Consider the following 15,622-nt stretch of genomic DNA (forward strand, 5'->3'; position numbering starts at 1 on the left):
CGTGGCCACAGACTGCCTGCCCTTCTCCAAATAAGGACCATAAAAAAAAAAAAAACAAAAGGGTGAACTCCTGCTTTATTTTAGATCTTCAATAGGGAGGATTCGCTGCAAACCCATGGTAGCCGTGAACCAGAACCTCATCCCTACTGGTTATGTGATATGCTGGGTACTAAATCATCTGTCTTCCTTACTGCAGAGTGGGTTGATCCTTCTTCAGGTGCCCAAACCACTGCCTGGTCATATACACTTCCTATTGCCTGTCAAGCAGCAGGGTCCTCTCAGAGGATTGCAGTTGCACAATGATGTCATGACAAGCAAACTGGTCAGCAAGGGCACTTACTGCAGCCAGTGAGGGACATTGACAGCAGACTCAAAAAATCTGATGATTGCATTAAATGCTTTGCTGAATGATGGGGCCTTTGGGGGTAGGGAATTGATATGTATCCAGAAATGGGCTTCCAATTATACAGTGCATATTGTGTTTAGATTAGCTGAAGCATGCTCAAAACAGATTTTAAAATGTGCCATAAAGATGCTGATAATATAGTTTTGTGCAATGTTTGTAAATATACTTACGCACAGTAACATATGATGTTGTACCAATATATATATATATATATATATATATATATATATATATATATATATATATATATATATATATATATATATATATCACTATACTACTATGTATATACTGACATTGGCATGTGTATCTGTCTTTTGCAGAGTCTCAATGCCTTGATTGTTCTTAAGATGAAGGTATGGAAGAAGACAGCTCCTGCTTTGATGCTCCTCTGTGCTGTGTTGTCTCTACTGGTCTGCACAGAAGTCTTCTTCCGGAGCTGGAAATTCAGTTCAGCCTCATCTCGGTCTGTAACAGGTTTGTCACCAAAAAGACAACGGAGATTCCCAAGAGCAACAGAACGCAAGCCACCAATGATTACCCAATGTAAGAGCAGTATCTTCAGTCTAATCTGATCAAGTACTTTGATTTCAATATACAAATCATATCTTTTCTCAAAACTTTTGATTTATTTAGGGATAATTAAAAATGTAGTGTTATAAATGAATATTAGAGACCATTCTTCCATTAAAACATTTTGGGGGATGGCGTGCTGATTCAGTATATTTTGGAGGACAGCATCCTCCTTCTGTATCAATGATTTGTGATAAACACAGTCACAACTTTGACAAATGAACATGGCATTAATTTAATGAATGGTGCACTTAGAACTTGGAAGTCAAATGTAAGTTTCCACCTGGCATTGAATGGAAAAAACAATTAACATAGATAGGACTTGGCAGTAACTCCAACTCTGACAGCAAATCTATTATCGTATTTACATTCAAATTAGGTGGTTTACTTCCATATACAAAAACCAGACTGAAATCTCAAACAAGGGCCAGTCACCCATCACTTTTGCTTTGAAGATGAAAGATAGCCTGAAGAAGCAAAAGTGTTTTTGAATCACTTTGTTCATAATCTATACTATAATATTTATAGTACATATTAGTTTAATGCAAGTGCAGTGAGACTGAACTTCTGTGGTTCAGAAATTTTGGTGACCCAGTGCTACAGCACAAAAGGTGTAAAAGTACACAAGTATGCTTTTACATAAAATAGATTATAAAATGTATTGGTCATGTAGGTTAACTTAAGCAGACCTTTCCTCTTTTCACTGAAAATCACATCAGCATACATCTCTGCAGCACATTTCTGTGGTATCAGGAAAGCGATTTTGCATGCATTCCCGACACACACAAATGTGAACGCAGGATAAATGTCTCAGTTACATTGGTGATCAGTGTAAATCTTCTCATTACATTGGGGCTTAGTGTACAATCCTTTCATTTACACTAGTGGCCAGTGTGAAGGTCCCCCTTACATTGGTGGTCCGTGAAATCCCTCCTTACATTGGTGGTTACTGTGAATGCTTCTATTACATTAGTGGTCAGTGTAAATCCCCATTACATTAGTGGTCAATGTAAAACCCCATTACATGGGTGGCCATTATAGAAACTCCTCTTTATATTGGTAATCGGTAAAGAAAATCCAAACTTGCATTTGTGGTCAGTTTCAAATTATCCCTTACATTGGTGGCCCATGTAGAAGCCCCCTTTAAATTGGTGGTGGGTGTAAATCCCCCCTTACATTGGTGGCCAGTGTAGAAATCCCCCTTTATTGGTTGTCGCTGTAAAATCCCCCATTACATTGGTTGTCAGTGTAAATTCTTCATTACATTGGTGATCAGCATACATTTCCCTTTATATTGGTGGTAAGTTCAAAACTGCCCTTACACTGGTGGTCAGTGTAAATCTCCCTTTACATTGGTGGTCAGTGTAAACCCCCCTAACATTGGTGGTCAGTGTAAAAGTGTAACCTTACATTGGCGGTCAGTACTTATCTCCTCGACAATGGTTGTCAGTATAAATTTCCCCTTACATGGGGGTCATTTTATTTTCCCCCTTCGACTGGTGGTTGGTGTAAATTCTCCTATTACATTTGTGTCAGTGTAGAAAAATTCCCTGTTTCATGGTGGTCAGTGCAAATTCCCCCTCACACTGGTGGTCAGTGTAAATCCCCCCCCCCCCCTCACATTGGAGGTCATTGTAAATTCCCCATTACATTGGTGGTCAGTGTAGAATCCCCCACTTTATACTTGCCAAAGATTTCCAGCTTTTCTTTACATGATTCAGAATTTTTCCCCAGTGTAGTGCCTCCTAACTTATCCCATCCCTCCACCACTGACACTGATCCCATTGACCCCCCAGAATTGCCACTGATCTCACAACCCCCCTTCCTCCCCCAGCATTGCCACTGATCCCAGGATTCCTAGGATCCCTACGAGTTTTCTGTCTATTGATGGGTCCATCACCTCCCCAGTCCATGGTGTGCAGGCAGTGAGGAGATGATGTGCTGTAACCTTTAGCAACCAATCAGTGAGCAGTAATAATGTGCACTAACCTCTTGCAACCAATTAGTGAGTGGTATGGATGTCCAGTAACCTCTAGCAACCAATCAGTGAGCAGTATTGATGTACAGTAATCTCTAGCAACCAATCAACAAGCAAAAGTCATGTGCTGTAACCTCTAGCAAATAATCAGTGAGCCATAATGTGCGCTGTAACCTCTAGCAGCCAGTCAGTGAGCGGTAATGATACACTGTAACCTCTGGCAACCAATCACAATCGCTGCTTGATCTGATTCAGGAAACTTATTTTGAGTCTAGCTGTTATTTATTGTATGTCTCAAAGCAGTGCCTTCCTGTGACCCAGAATCAAACAATAGCGAGCTATTGCCTGTTATCAGCTGATGAGGCAGAGCCACTACCTAATCTGGAAGGACAATACTGTTGGGATCCACCCAGCTGTCTGATTGACAGCTGTCTCCACCTCCCAACATACGGCTGAGAGCTGGAGCCAGCTGTGCCTGCTCTTTCCTTGGCACTTCAGTGAGCCCCGGAGGAGCTGAGTGGAGAGTGGGACTAACAAGCCCCTTTAACAATTGTCATATGTATCATATTACTTAATGCAAGGTAATATTTGTAATGCAAATGTCAAAGCTGCTTTCCTCAAACATTATTAGTGTACAAAGTGCCTTGTAATCATTGCTGCTACCTGGAGCAGTTTCTCTGCCGCCTTGATACGCAGCAAATCACAGAGCTACACTTCCCATGGTCACTGACGTTGGAAAGATGATCAGAGAGTATTATGCTACAGTAGGCAAAGTTGGCACATTGTCTTGTAGTTCAGCCATGAACTTCACACGGAGGGCTGATAACATTGATTATTATTTTAATGAGGCAGTGTCACCAATGTCAGCCTCTAGAAAGAATATAGGTGCACCCTGTATTCTAAAAGATTTCGGTATTCTGGCAGAATCACCAGGTATATGTTAAAACTAACAGCAGTGCCTCAAAGAAATAACAGGGAAAAATGCATATTTGTGGGTAGGGATGAGCCGAACACCCCCCGGTTCGGTTCGCACCAGAACCTGCGAACGGACCGAAAGTTCGCACGATGCTCATTTTAAAGGCTAATTTGCATGGTATTGTCCTAAAAAGGGTTTGGGGACCCGGGTCCTACCCCAGGGGACATGTATCAATGCAAAAAAAACTTTTAAAAACGGCCGTTTTTTCGGGAGCAGTGATTTTAATGATGCTTAAAGTAAAAAAAAAAAAAGTGAAATATTCCTTTAAATATCGTACCTGAGGGGTGTCTATAGTATGCCTGTAAAGTGACGCGTGTTTCCCGTGTTTAGAACAGTCCCTGCACCAAATGTCATTTTTAAAGGAAAAAATCTCATTTAAAACTGCTTGCGGGTTTAATGTAATGTCGGGTCCTGGCAATATGGATGAAAATCAGTGAGACAAACGGCATGGGTACCCCCCAGTCCATTACCAGGCCCTTTGGGTCTTGTATGGATATTAAGGGGAACCCCGCACCCAAATTAAAATAAGGAAAGGTGTGGGGCCACCAGGCCCTATATACTCTGAACAGCAGTATACCGGCTGTAGGTTTGTTAAGTAGAATCTCTTTGTAATTTTGAACGGGTACATTTTTAACGTGTTTAGCTCCAGCCAAAAAATCTTTTTTAAGCTTTTTGGAAAACATAGGGAAGGGTTATCACCCCTGTGACATTTGTTTTGCTGTCTTTCCTCCTCTTCAGAAGATTTCACCTCACTTTTTGTCCCAATGGATTGGAAAGCATCAGTGGAAAGGAGAAATGTTTTTCCCATATTAACTCTTACAGGAGAGAATTTCCCTTCCTAGGGGTAGATTTCATCTCACTTCCTGTTGTCTCCTTCCGTTTGCAAGTAGGAGTCGTTTGTAAGTTAGTTGTTTGAAAGTAGGGTCCTGCCCTATATACTCAGCAGAAATTTGGGCCTTAGGTGTTGCTGTGGCCACAACACTGTAAGCCCTCACAGGGCTCTGCTGTGAAATATTAGATCAAGAATTGTAATTACATGCCCCTGTTGAACAGGAGCTGAAAAATTAGGCCTTAGGCACTGGTGCTGGTGCCACAACACTGCAACCCCTCACAGACACTCTAGTTGGAATGCAGGAACGAGCCCTGCTGCAAAGTATTGCATCAAAAATTGTAATTACACGCCCCTGTTAAACAAGGGCTGAAAAATTGGGCCTTAGGCACTGGTGCTGGTGCCACAACACTGCAACCCCTCACAGACACTCTAGTTGGAATGCAGGAACGAGCCCTGCTGCAAAGTATTACATCAAAAATCGTAATTACACGCCCCTGTTAAACAGGGGCTGAAAAATTGTGCCTTAGGCACTGGTGGTGGCACCCAGAACCAAAAATGTTCTTACAAGCTATCAGCGTGATGATTGAGGAGGAAGAGGATAATTACTCAGGGATAGTCACTCAGCATCAGCATAGGCAGTCTTTGAAGGGATCTCAAAAAAAATTATTCGGTTACATCAGCATCAGGTGCTTGGTAGCTGGTGGTGATCCAAGACTCATTCATTTTTATGAAGGTCAGTCGATCGACCGAGTCAGTGGACAGACGCACCCTGTGATCGGTTACCACGCCTCCAGCAGCACTGAATGTGCGTTCCGAAAGAACGCTGGATGCAGGACAGGCCAGTAGCTCAATTGCATACTGTGCAAGCTCTGGCCAGTGATCCATCCTCAAGACCCAGTAACCCAGAGGATTTTCGGTGGGAAAGGTGTCCAAGTCTGATCTTGCCCCTAGGTATTCCTGCACCATGTAAAACAGACGCTGGCGATGGTTGCTGGAACCGATCATACCTTGGGGCTGCGGACCAAAAAATTGTCTGAACGCATCGGTCAGACGGCCACCTTCTCCACCGCTCCTTCTTTGACTGACCGAAGCCTCAGCAACACGTTGTCCAGAAACAGGAGTTTGTAACCTCCCAGTCTCTGGGAACGCGTTGCACAGACCTTTCTGCAAGGCCTCCCGAAGATGTTTCATCCTCTGCTCCCTCTGCGATGGCAAGATAAGGTCCGCAACCTTACCCTTGTAACGTGGATCAAGGAGGGTTGCCAGCCAGTATTGGTCCTTCTCCTTGATACCACGAATACGAGGATCCTTACGCAGGCTTTGCAGGATCAGGGAGGCCATGCAGCGTAGGTTTGCTGAGGCATTCGGTCCGGAGTCCTCTGGGTCACTAAGGACGACATGGTCCGCAGCCACCTCCTCCCAGCCACGTACAAGTCCATGTGTTTCTTGGGACTGATCCCTTAAAGACTGCTGCTGAAGCTGAGTGCCAGGCTCCACCTCCATACTGACACAATCTTCCTCCTCCTCCTCCTCCTCTTCCTCCTCGTCCTCTTCCTGTGTGATCGGCGGGCACGCAGGAACACTGTCTGGATAAAGGGGGCCTTGAGAGCTAAGGAAGTCCTCCTCTTCCTGCCTCTGTTCTGCCTCAAGTGCCCTGTCCATTATTCCACGCAGCGTGTGCTCCAACAGGTGGACAAGGGGGACAGTGTCACTGATGCATGCACTGTCACTGCTCACCATCCTCGTGGCCTCCTCAAATGGTGACAGGACAGTGCATGCATCCCTGATCATGGCCCACTGGCGTGGGGAAAAAAAACCAAGCTCCCCTGACCCTGTCCTGGTGCCATAGTCGCACAGGTACTCATTGATGGCCCTCTGCTGCGTGTGCAGCCGCTGCAGCATGGCCAACGTTGAGTTCCACCTGGTGGGCATGTCACAGATTAGGCGGTTCTTGAGCAGGTTAAACTCCTTTTGGAGGTCCGTCAGCCGAGCACTGGCATTATATGACCGGCGAAAATGCACACAGACTTTCCTGGCCTGCCTCAGGACATCCTGTAAGCCCGGGTACCTGCCCAAGAACCGCTGCACCACCAAGTTAAGGACGTGAGCCAAACAGGGCACATGGGTCATTTGTCCCTGTCGGAGGGCAGAGAGGAGGTTGGTGCCATTGTCGCAAACCACCATTCCTGCCTTAAGTTGGCGTGGCGTCAACCACCTCTGAACATGCCCCTGCAGAGCTGACAGAACCTCTGCCCCAGTGTGGCTCCTGTCCCCCAAGCACACCAGCTCAAGCACCGCATGGCATCTTTTGGCCTGCGTACTTGCGTAGCCCCTTGAACGACTACGGAGCACCGCTGGTTCCGAGGAAGAGGCCATGGAGGAAGAAGAAGAGGAGGGGGTGGAGGAGAGAGGTGTGTCACAATCATTAGCATTTTGGAGGCGTGGTGGCGACACAACCTCCAACACTACTGCACCTTGTCCTGCATCCTTCCCAGCTGCCAGCAGAGTCACCCAATGCGCCGTGAAACTTAGGTAACGTCCCTGTCCATGCCTGCTGGACCATGAGTCAGCGGTAATATGCACCTTACCGCTGACCGCCCTGTCCAGCGAGGCATGGACATTGCCTTCCACATCCTGGTAGATAGCCGGAATCACCTTCCGTGAGAAAAAGTGGTGTTTGGGTACCTGCCACTGAGGAACCGCACATTCCACAAACTCACGGAAGGGGGCAGAGTCTAACAACTGAAAAGGCAGCAGTTGAAGTGCTAGCAATTTTGCCAAGCTAGCATTCAACCGTTGGGCATGTGGATGGCTGGGAGCAAACTTCTTTCGGCGGTGCAGCAGCTGGGGCAGGGAAATTTGCCTGGTACAATCTGACGTCGGTGTACCAAAATCAGATTGCCCACAAGTACGTGGCTGTGACACACCTAATTCTACACCTTCATTCCTCTCAGTGCAGATCTCAGAGAGGACTGAAGGTCTAGTGGGGTTGGAAATCTCAGCTGATGAGGAGCAAGCAGAGGTCCTCTTTGTTCTTTGGTGTGGGTCTTTTAGATACGCTTGCCAACGAACTGCATGGCAGGTCAACATATGTCTGGTCAAGCATGTGGTACCCAAGCGGGAGATGTTTTGGCCACGCGAGATACGCTTGAGACATATGTTGCAAATAGCAGCGGTGCGATCTGATGCACTCGTCTCAAAAAAGGCCCACACCAAAGAACTTTTTGAATAACGCGCAGAGACTGCAGCGCCCTGCACATGTGGAGCTTTGGGGTGTGATGCAGTCAATGTGCTGCCCTTAGGCTGGCCCCTGGAGGGCATCCTGCCTCATTGGTGATGTGCCGCCTCCTCCTCCTCCTCTCTCCTATCAGGCACCCACGTTGAGTCAGTGACCTCATCATCCCCTCCCTCCTCATCACTGGAGCAAACCTGGCAGTATGCTGCAGCAGGGGGAGCATGACTGCCAGATTGCTGTCCTTCTTGGGCACCCCCTCTGTCCGTGCTCGTGTTACTGCCTTCATCGAGCTCAGTATCATCATCAGAGCCTTCCAAACGCTGGGCATCCTCCTGGAGCATGTACCCAACACTGTGGTCAAACAGTTCGAGGGACTCCTCAGGAGGACATGGTGGGGCTAGGGAAGGAGTCACTGATGACATTGAGCCGAGGGAAGAGGCCGCTGCTTTGCCAGACAAAGTACCCTGGGCATAGGTGAGAGAGGATGAGGAGGATGAGGACGGCTTGGTCATCCACTCGACCAAGTCTTCCGCATGTTGCGGCTCAACATGGCCAGCTGCCGAAAAAAAGGCCAAGCGTGTCCCATGGCCACGTGCTGATGAGGATGCACCGTCTCCACGACCAGCACTAGACACAGAGCCTGCTTGCCCTCTCTTATTGGCATGTGACTGTCTGCCTCTCCTTCTTGGCCTTCCAGACATACTAATGGCCTGTAGCTGCACTAAGCTGGGATATATATATATATATATATATATATATATATATATATATATATATACTGATACTGCAGCTAGCAAAATCAACTGCCTGCCTGTAGTATGAGAACACCACCAACCTTCTACAGGTAGCTTTAGCTGAACACTGTGAGGTGGACACACCCCACTAACTTGTAGGTTTAGCAGAACACTGTGAGCAGGACGCACTGCACTAACTGTAAATAGTCTAGCTGCCTGACTGTGGTACTAATAGGATCAAAAGAACACCAGCAATTTTCTTCAGGTAGCTGTATTTACTGTAACAAGACAAGCCTGCCTGTCAGTAAGAAGATAACAGAAACGGATCTAGCTGAACACTGTGAGCAGGACGCACCCCACTAGCTTGTAGGTTTAGCTGAACACTGTGAGGTGGACGCACCCCACTAACTTGTAGGTTTAGCTGAACACTGTGAGCAGGACGCACCCCACTAACTTGTAGGTTTAGCAGAACACTGTGAGCAGGACGCACTGCACTAACTGTAAATAGTCTAGCTGTCTGACTGTGGTACTAATAGGATCAAAAGAACATCAGTAATTTTCTTTAAAATACTGTAACAAGACAAGCCTGCCTGTCAGTAAGAAGATAACAGGAATGGATCTAGCTGAACACTGTGAGCAGGACGCACCCCACTAGCTTGTAGGTTTAGCTGAACACTGTGAGGTGGACGCACCCCACTAACTTGTAGGTTTAGCTGAACACTGTGAGCAGGACGCACCCCACTAACTTGTAGGTTTAGCAGAACACTGTGAGCAGGACGCACTGCACTAACTGTAAATAGTCTAGCTGCCTGACTGTGGTACTAATAGGATCAAAAGAACACCAGCAATTTTCTTTAAAATACTGTAACAAGACAAGCCTGCCTGTCAGTAAGAAGATAACAGGAACGGATCTAGCTGAACACTGTGAGCAGGACGCACCCCACTAGCTTGTAGGTTTAGCTGAACACTGTGAGGTGGACGCACCCCACTAACTTGTAGGTTTAGCTGAACACTGTGAGCAGGACGCACCCCACTAACTTGTAGGTTTAGCAGAACACTGTGAGCAGGACGCACTGCACTAACTGTAAATAGTCTAGCTGCCTGACTGTGGTACTAATAGGATCAAAAGAACACCAGCAATTTTCTTCAGGTAGCTGTATTTACTGTAACAAGACAAGCCTGCCTGTCAGTAAGAAGATAACAGAAACAGATCTAGCTGAACACTGTGAGCAGGACGCACCCCACTAGCTTGTAGGTTTAGCTGAACACTGTGAGGTGGACGCACCCCACTAACTTGTAGGTTTAGCTGAACACTGTGAGCAGGACGCACCCCACTAACTTGTAGGTTTAGCAGAACACTGTGAGCAGGACGCACTGCACTAACTGTAAATAGTCTAGCTGCCTGACTGTGGTACTAATAGGATCAAAAGAACACCAGCAATTTTCTTCAGGTAGCTGTATTTACTGTAACAAGACAAGCCTGCCTGTCAGTAAGAAGATAACAGAAACGGATCTAGCTGAACACTGTGAGCAGGACGCACCCCCCTAGCTTGTAGGTTTAGCTGAACACTGTGAGGTGGACGCACCCCACTAACTTGTAGGTTTAGCTGAACACTGTGAGCAGGACGCACCCCACTTACTTGTAGGTTTAGCAGAACACTGTGGGCAGGACGCACTGCACTAACTGTAAATAGTCTAGCTGCCTGACTGTGGTACTAATAGGATCAAAAGAACACCAGTAAATTTCTTTAAAATACTGTAACAAGACAAGCCTGCCTGTCAGTAAGAAGATAACAGGAACGGATCTAGCTGAACACTGTGAGCAGGACGCACTGCACTAAATGTAAATAGTCTAGCTGCCTGACTGTGGTACTAATAGGATCAAAAGAACACCAGTAATTTTCTTCAAAATACTGTAACAAGACAAGCCTGCCTGTCAGTAGGAATATAACAGGAACGGATCTAGCTGAACACTGTGAGCAGGACGCACTGCACTAAATGTAAATAGTCTAGAAGATAACAGGAACGGATCTAGCTAAACTGAATACAGTGTATATATATATATGCAACACCTGGGATGCATATATATACACAATACACTTTAAGTGCAGCTAACTGACTGACTGTCCTGCCTAATCTAGCTAACTCAAATGAAATGACACTGTCTCTCTCTCTCTCTAAGCACACCGGAACACACTGCACAGGGCCGCCATGCAGGCGGCCTTATATAGTGTGGGGCGTGTACTAAATCCCCTGAGCCATAATTGGCCAAAGCCTCCTTGGCTTTGGCCAATTATGGCTCTCTGTTAAGGCGGCGCTGTGATTGGCCAAGCATGCGGGTCATAGTGCATGCTTGGCCAATCATCAGCAAGCAATGCACTGCGATGCCGCAGTGAATTATGGGCCGTGACGCGCCACACGAATTTGGTGCGAACGGCCCATATCGTTCGCAATTTGGCGAACGATCGAACAGCCGATGTTCGAGTCGAACATGGGTTCGACTCGAACACGAAGCTCATCCCTATTTGTGGGTGAATACTGCTATATATAAAGTTTTGATTACATGTACATTTTAATACATTTATAAATTAATAATCTTCATGCTCACCCATTGACTGTGTAAAAAAACTGAAGCACTAAAAGTTAAAACCTACTGTCTGTAAATTAATCACCCAATGTGCAGCGCTGAAATCCACACAAAACACTCTATTTACAAACCAGTGCCCAAAGTATATGTCAGAAAAATAAATTGTGAACAGATATCAAAATTAATTCATAGATTAATCAGTCCATACAGTAAAGAAGTTATAACTTTCCTTTCAAAAATTGAAATTAAATCCCAATGTGCACGTTTAAGTTTCCACCACCATCCGAGAGGTTAAAGATGGACTTTAATTTAAAACCTTTAAATTATAAAAATGCCTGTTCCCTTTAAAGCCAGGATCAGCTGGATACCTGGCACACTGGTTCTTCTTAAATGTAAATATATTAATTTCAGTACACATATGTAAAATATTGGATACATTAAAAGTGCTTAATTTATGCATAACTAATCAAAACCTACTTAATAAACAAATCTCTTTGTTTTTGGTATCTACATTAATAAATCCTTTCACCCTTACAATAAATACAATTAAATTACCAATGAAAATGTTTTTTATATATATAGATATCTATATCTATCGATATCTATCTATATATCTATATCTATAGATATATAGATTGATAGACAGATAGATAGATAGATAGATAGATAGATAGATAGATAGATAGATAGATAGATAGATAGATAGATAGATAGATAGATAGATACACTGTATTTATTGGCGTATAACACTCACTTTTTCACCATGAAAATCGGGTGCAAATAGTGCGTGAGTGTTATACGCCAATACTTCAGTTTTGGCTGCCTCGGAGGGGACAGGGAGGGGGGCGGGACGAGCACCGTCAGATTACATGCAGTGAGAATCTCCGGTTTACTTGGCAGCCTCTGTAATAGGAACTCCTGTCTCCTGGGCCGCCATTGGACCACTGTTCTGTCTATCATAGGAGATTCTCACTGTATGTAATCTGTCGGCGCTCGTCCCGCCCCGCTCCCTGTCCCCTCTGGGCTGCAGATGGGCATCGATCAGGCTGCACTGATGGCAATGGTGAGGCTGCTGCATTGATGGCAATGGTGAGGCTGCATTGATGTGAACTGATAAGGCTGCATTGATGGCACTTGTGAGGCTGCAGATGGGCATTGATCAGGCTGCATTGATGGCAATGGTGAGGCTGCAGATGGGCACTGACCCTTATTTTACTTCAAAGTTCCTTAAAATTTAAGTTTTTTTCCTGAAACTTCCCTCTTAAAATGAATGTGCGTGTTATACGCCTGTGCGTGTTATACGCCGATAAATACGGTATATATATATAGATATATCTATATATATATCTATATATATATAGATATATCTATATATATAGATAGCTATCTATATATATAGATATATCTATAGATCTATATATATATATATATATATATATATAGATATATATCTATATAGTTATATATATATAGATCTATATCTATATCTATATATCTATATAAGATATCTAGATATAATATATATATATATATAATATATATAGATATATATATCTATATATTTTTTTTCTATTGATAATTTAATTTTATTTATTGTAATAGTGAATGGATTTATTTTTTTAGACACTGAAAACAAACACATTTTTAAGTAGATTAATTAAGAAGGTGGCTCAGCACACTGGGTGATTACTTTAATAAATTTAATGTGGAATATTATAACTGTTCAAGCTTTTGTTTAAAGAGGCCTATCTCCAGACAAAACTGTTTTTCTACTTTTAGATATGTGATAGAGTGCAGACAAGATACCCCTACACAGGGCTTTTTTTCAGCGGGAACGCGGGGGAACGCAGTTCCGGCACCTCCTGGACTGACTGTATGTAATGGCAAGGGGTGCTGGGGTGTGCTGCAGGGTATTGATGCTCACTGCTGAGTGATCTATTCTAGCTGAAGGGGATCTATTTTTGCAGGGGGGTCTATTGTTGCTGAGGAGGTCTATTTTTGCTGGTGGGGGACCTATTGTTGCTAGGGGTGGGTCTTATGTTGCTGGGGTCAGTTGTTGCTGAAGGAGATCTACTGCTGGGGGAGGGGTCTATTATTGATGGCTGCCAGAGAGTCTATTAATGCTTGCTGTGTGGAGATCTGTTGATGCTGCCGGGAGTCTATTGTTGCTGGGGGGGATTTTGTTGTGGGTGGTACATTGTTGTTAGGGGGATCTATTGTTTCTGGCTGAAGGGGATCTATTTTACTGCTTTTCTTGATATCATTACCAAATTCCATACAAATGACTTAGCACCACAAAATGATATTTGGTTCTGTATTGTCTAAAAGGGGTGGTACTGGGAGGTGGGTAGGGGATGGAACCAAGGGACGGTGCTCGGAGGTGGGTAGGGGCGGGGAAAAGGGGTGACTCAGAAAAGGGGAGTTCCTGCACATATTGTCTGAGAAAAAAGCCCTGGGCCTACATGCAAAATTGTCACGGTCAGTGGTCAGGTTTGGGGGTCAGTAACTATAGCAGTAGGGACGCTCCCACAAACCAGCTGGATATGTGCAGCAGCAAGTCATCCTGGTGGATGAAATGGGCTCACCTGAGGTGCGGAGTCTAAGCACTAACTGGTTTTCACCAGAGCTCCTGTTTGTGGTGATGGGTTTCACTACATGTTGGTACCAGGTCACAGTTCTCAGGATCACCCCATCAGGAGGTAAGCAAGCTGTGGTCCAGTATCAAATATAGCAGGTAGAGATCAATCAGAAGCATAGTCAGAAAACAAGCCAAATGTCAGTAACAAGTGGTCACAGGTTGGGATTAAGAAAAAGCATAGTCGAGGACCAAGCCAAAAAGTTGGTTCAGACCCAGGGCCTGATGAAAACTGAAAGCCATAAGGAGTTGTCTCCCTAAAATATTTGAGCTTACACCCAAATTGTTCATGTTCAGGAGCTAGTGAGAGGAAAAGGATACACAAGTGACTGTTGTGCTGTAATAACCCCATACTAAAAGAAAAAAAGTATTACCCTATCGAAACAGAATGAAAACAAAATACACAATCACTAAATGACCCCCCTTACCTCATCCAAAAAAAAGCCCATAAAATGACTGCTGCTCACAAATCAACCCCAAATTAAAAGAAGTTTATAAAAAGTAGGGAAAATACAACAATTCAAAGAAAAAAAAACACAGCTGAGGGGTTACATGCTAAAGGAAAATCAATCTCTTGTTGCTTTACAATATTTAATCCTTAAAGGGACTTTCTTGGTTCTATAAAAGAAGAAAGAATTTACCTCATCACTATAATACACAGAATAATATAATACACAGAACTCAAGCACTGTTCACTAAATCACCTAATCCACTAAACCACACAAATCTCTTTCTATTAAACACTCTCCCCTTCCTTTCACTATCATCAACTCCAACACACTGGGGTTGATTTGCTAAAACTGGAGAGTGCAAAATCTGGTGCAGCTGTGCATGGTAGCCAATCAGCTTCGAACTTCAGCTTGTTCAATTAAGCTTTGGCAATAAAACCTGGAAGCTGATTGGTTTTTATGCAGATGTGCACCAGATTTTGCACTCTCCAGGTTCAGTAAATAACCCCACCTAAGACCATGAGGTTGATTTACTAAGGACAAACAGGCTGTTCACTTTGCAAGAGAAAATGCACTATACAAGGGAATTTTCCCCAGAGCTTAGTTAGTGAATGTTTGTAAAATTTCACTTTACAAACACTACCCGATCATGTGCAAGGAAAATTTAAAACACAGCATTTTTGTGAATGATTAGATGATGGAAGTCAGCATAGCTTCACCTCATTCACTAGGATCTGGGGAAAAGTTCCTTCGCAAAGTACAATTTCTCTTGCAAAGTGAACAGCCTAATTGCTTTTATTTATTAAACTCTAATGGCTACTTTTAGCCTCCCACCCCCTTCCATTATAGTGCGGTTATTCACCTCCAAGAACTTTTTTTGATGCCGTGTAGATGTTGGCCAGGGTCAAACATGCGCAGGTCATTATGGGTCAGCACCAAAATTCAAAAATGACTAATTTGAGCAAAATTTGAAAATTCTAATTACATCCCTGTACCTCTTACAATAGGAGAGAAAGCAAGGGAAACCTCCTTACTAAAGACACAAACATCAGTAAAAACCTTCAGTGCAACCAAATGTTCCAGTGTGTCCTGAGCTAACTTTATAACGGGCGTTACTGTTAGTGATGATGGTCAAATCTGGAGAATCAGCTTTGCCCAAATATTTGCATGTGTATCTGTGTGATCTATTAAGAACCACCCAGTTCAGGAATCCCAGC

At 44.1% G+C, this 15,622-nt stretch overlaps 1 protein-coding gene across 1 annotated transcript in view; it reads left to right on the forward strand.

The window, feature by feature from the left end:
* Window positions 1-15,622, forward strand: part of NRTN (neurturin) — a 253,877-nt gene that overhangs the window by 219,904 nt on the left and 18,351 nt on the right. The window contains exon 2 of the mRNA XM_073598914.1: window positions 730-952. Within this exon, the coding sequence (XP_073455015.1) occupies window positions 757-952 (196 nt within the window). The 5' untranslated portion in view covers window positions 730-756. The remainder of the gene's footprint in view (window positions 1-729; window positions 953-15,622) is intronic.

Source organism: Aquarana catesbeiana, linkage group LG01 (assembly GCF_042186555.1).
Source record: "Aquarana catesbeiana isolate 2022-GZ linkage group LG01, ASM4218655v1, whole genome shotgun sequence".
Classification (NCBI taxonomy): Eukaryota; Metazoa; Chordata; class Amphibia; order Anura; family Ranidae; genus Aquarana; species Aquarana catesbeiana.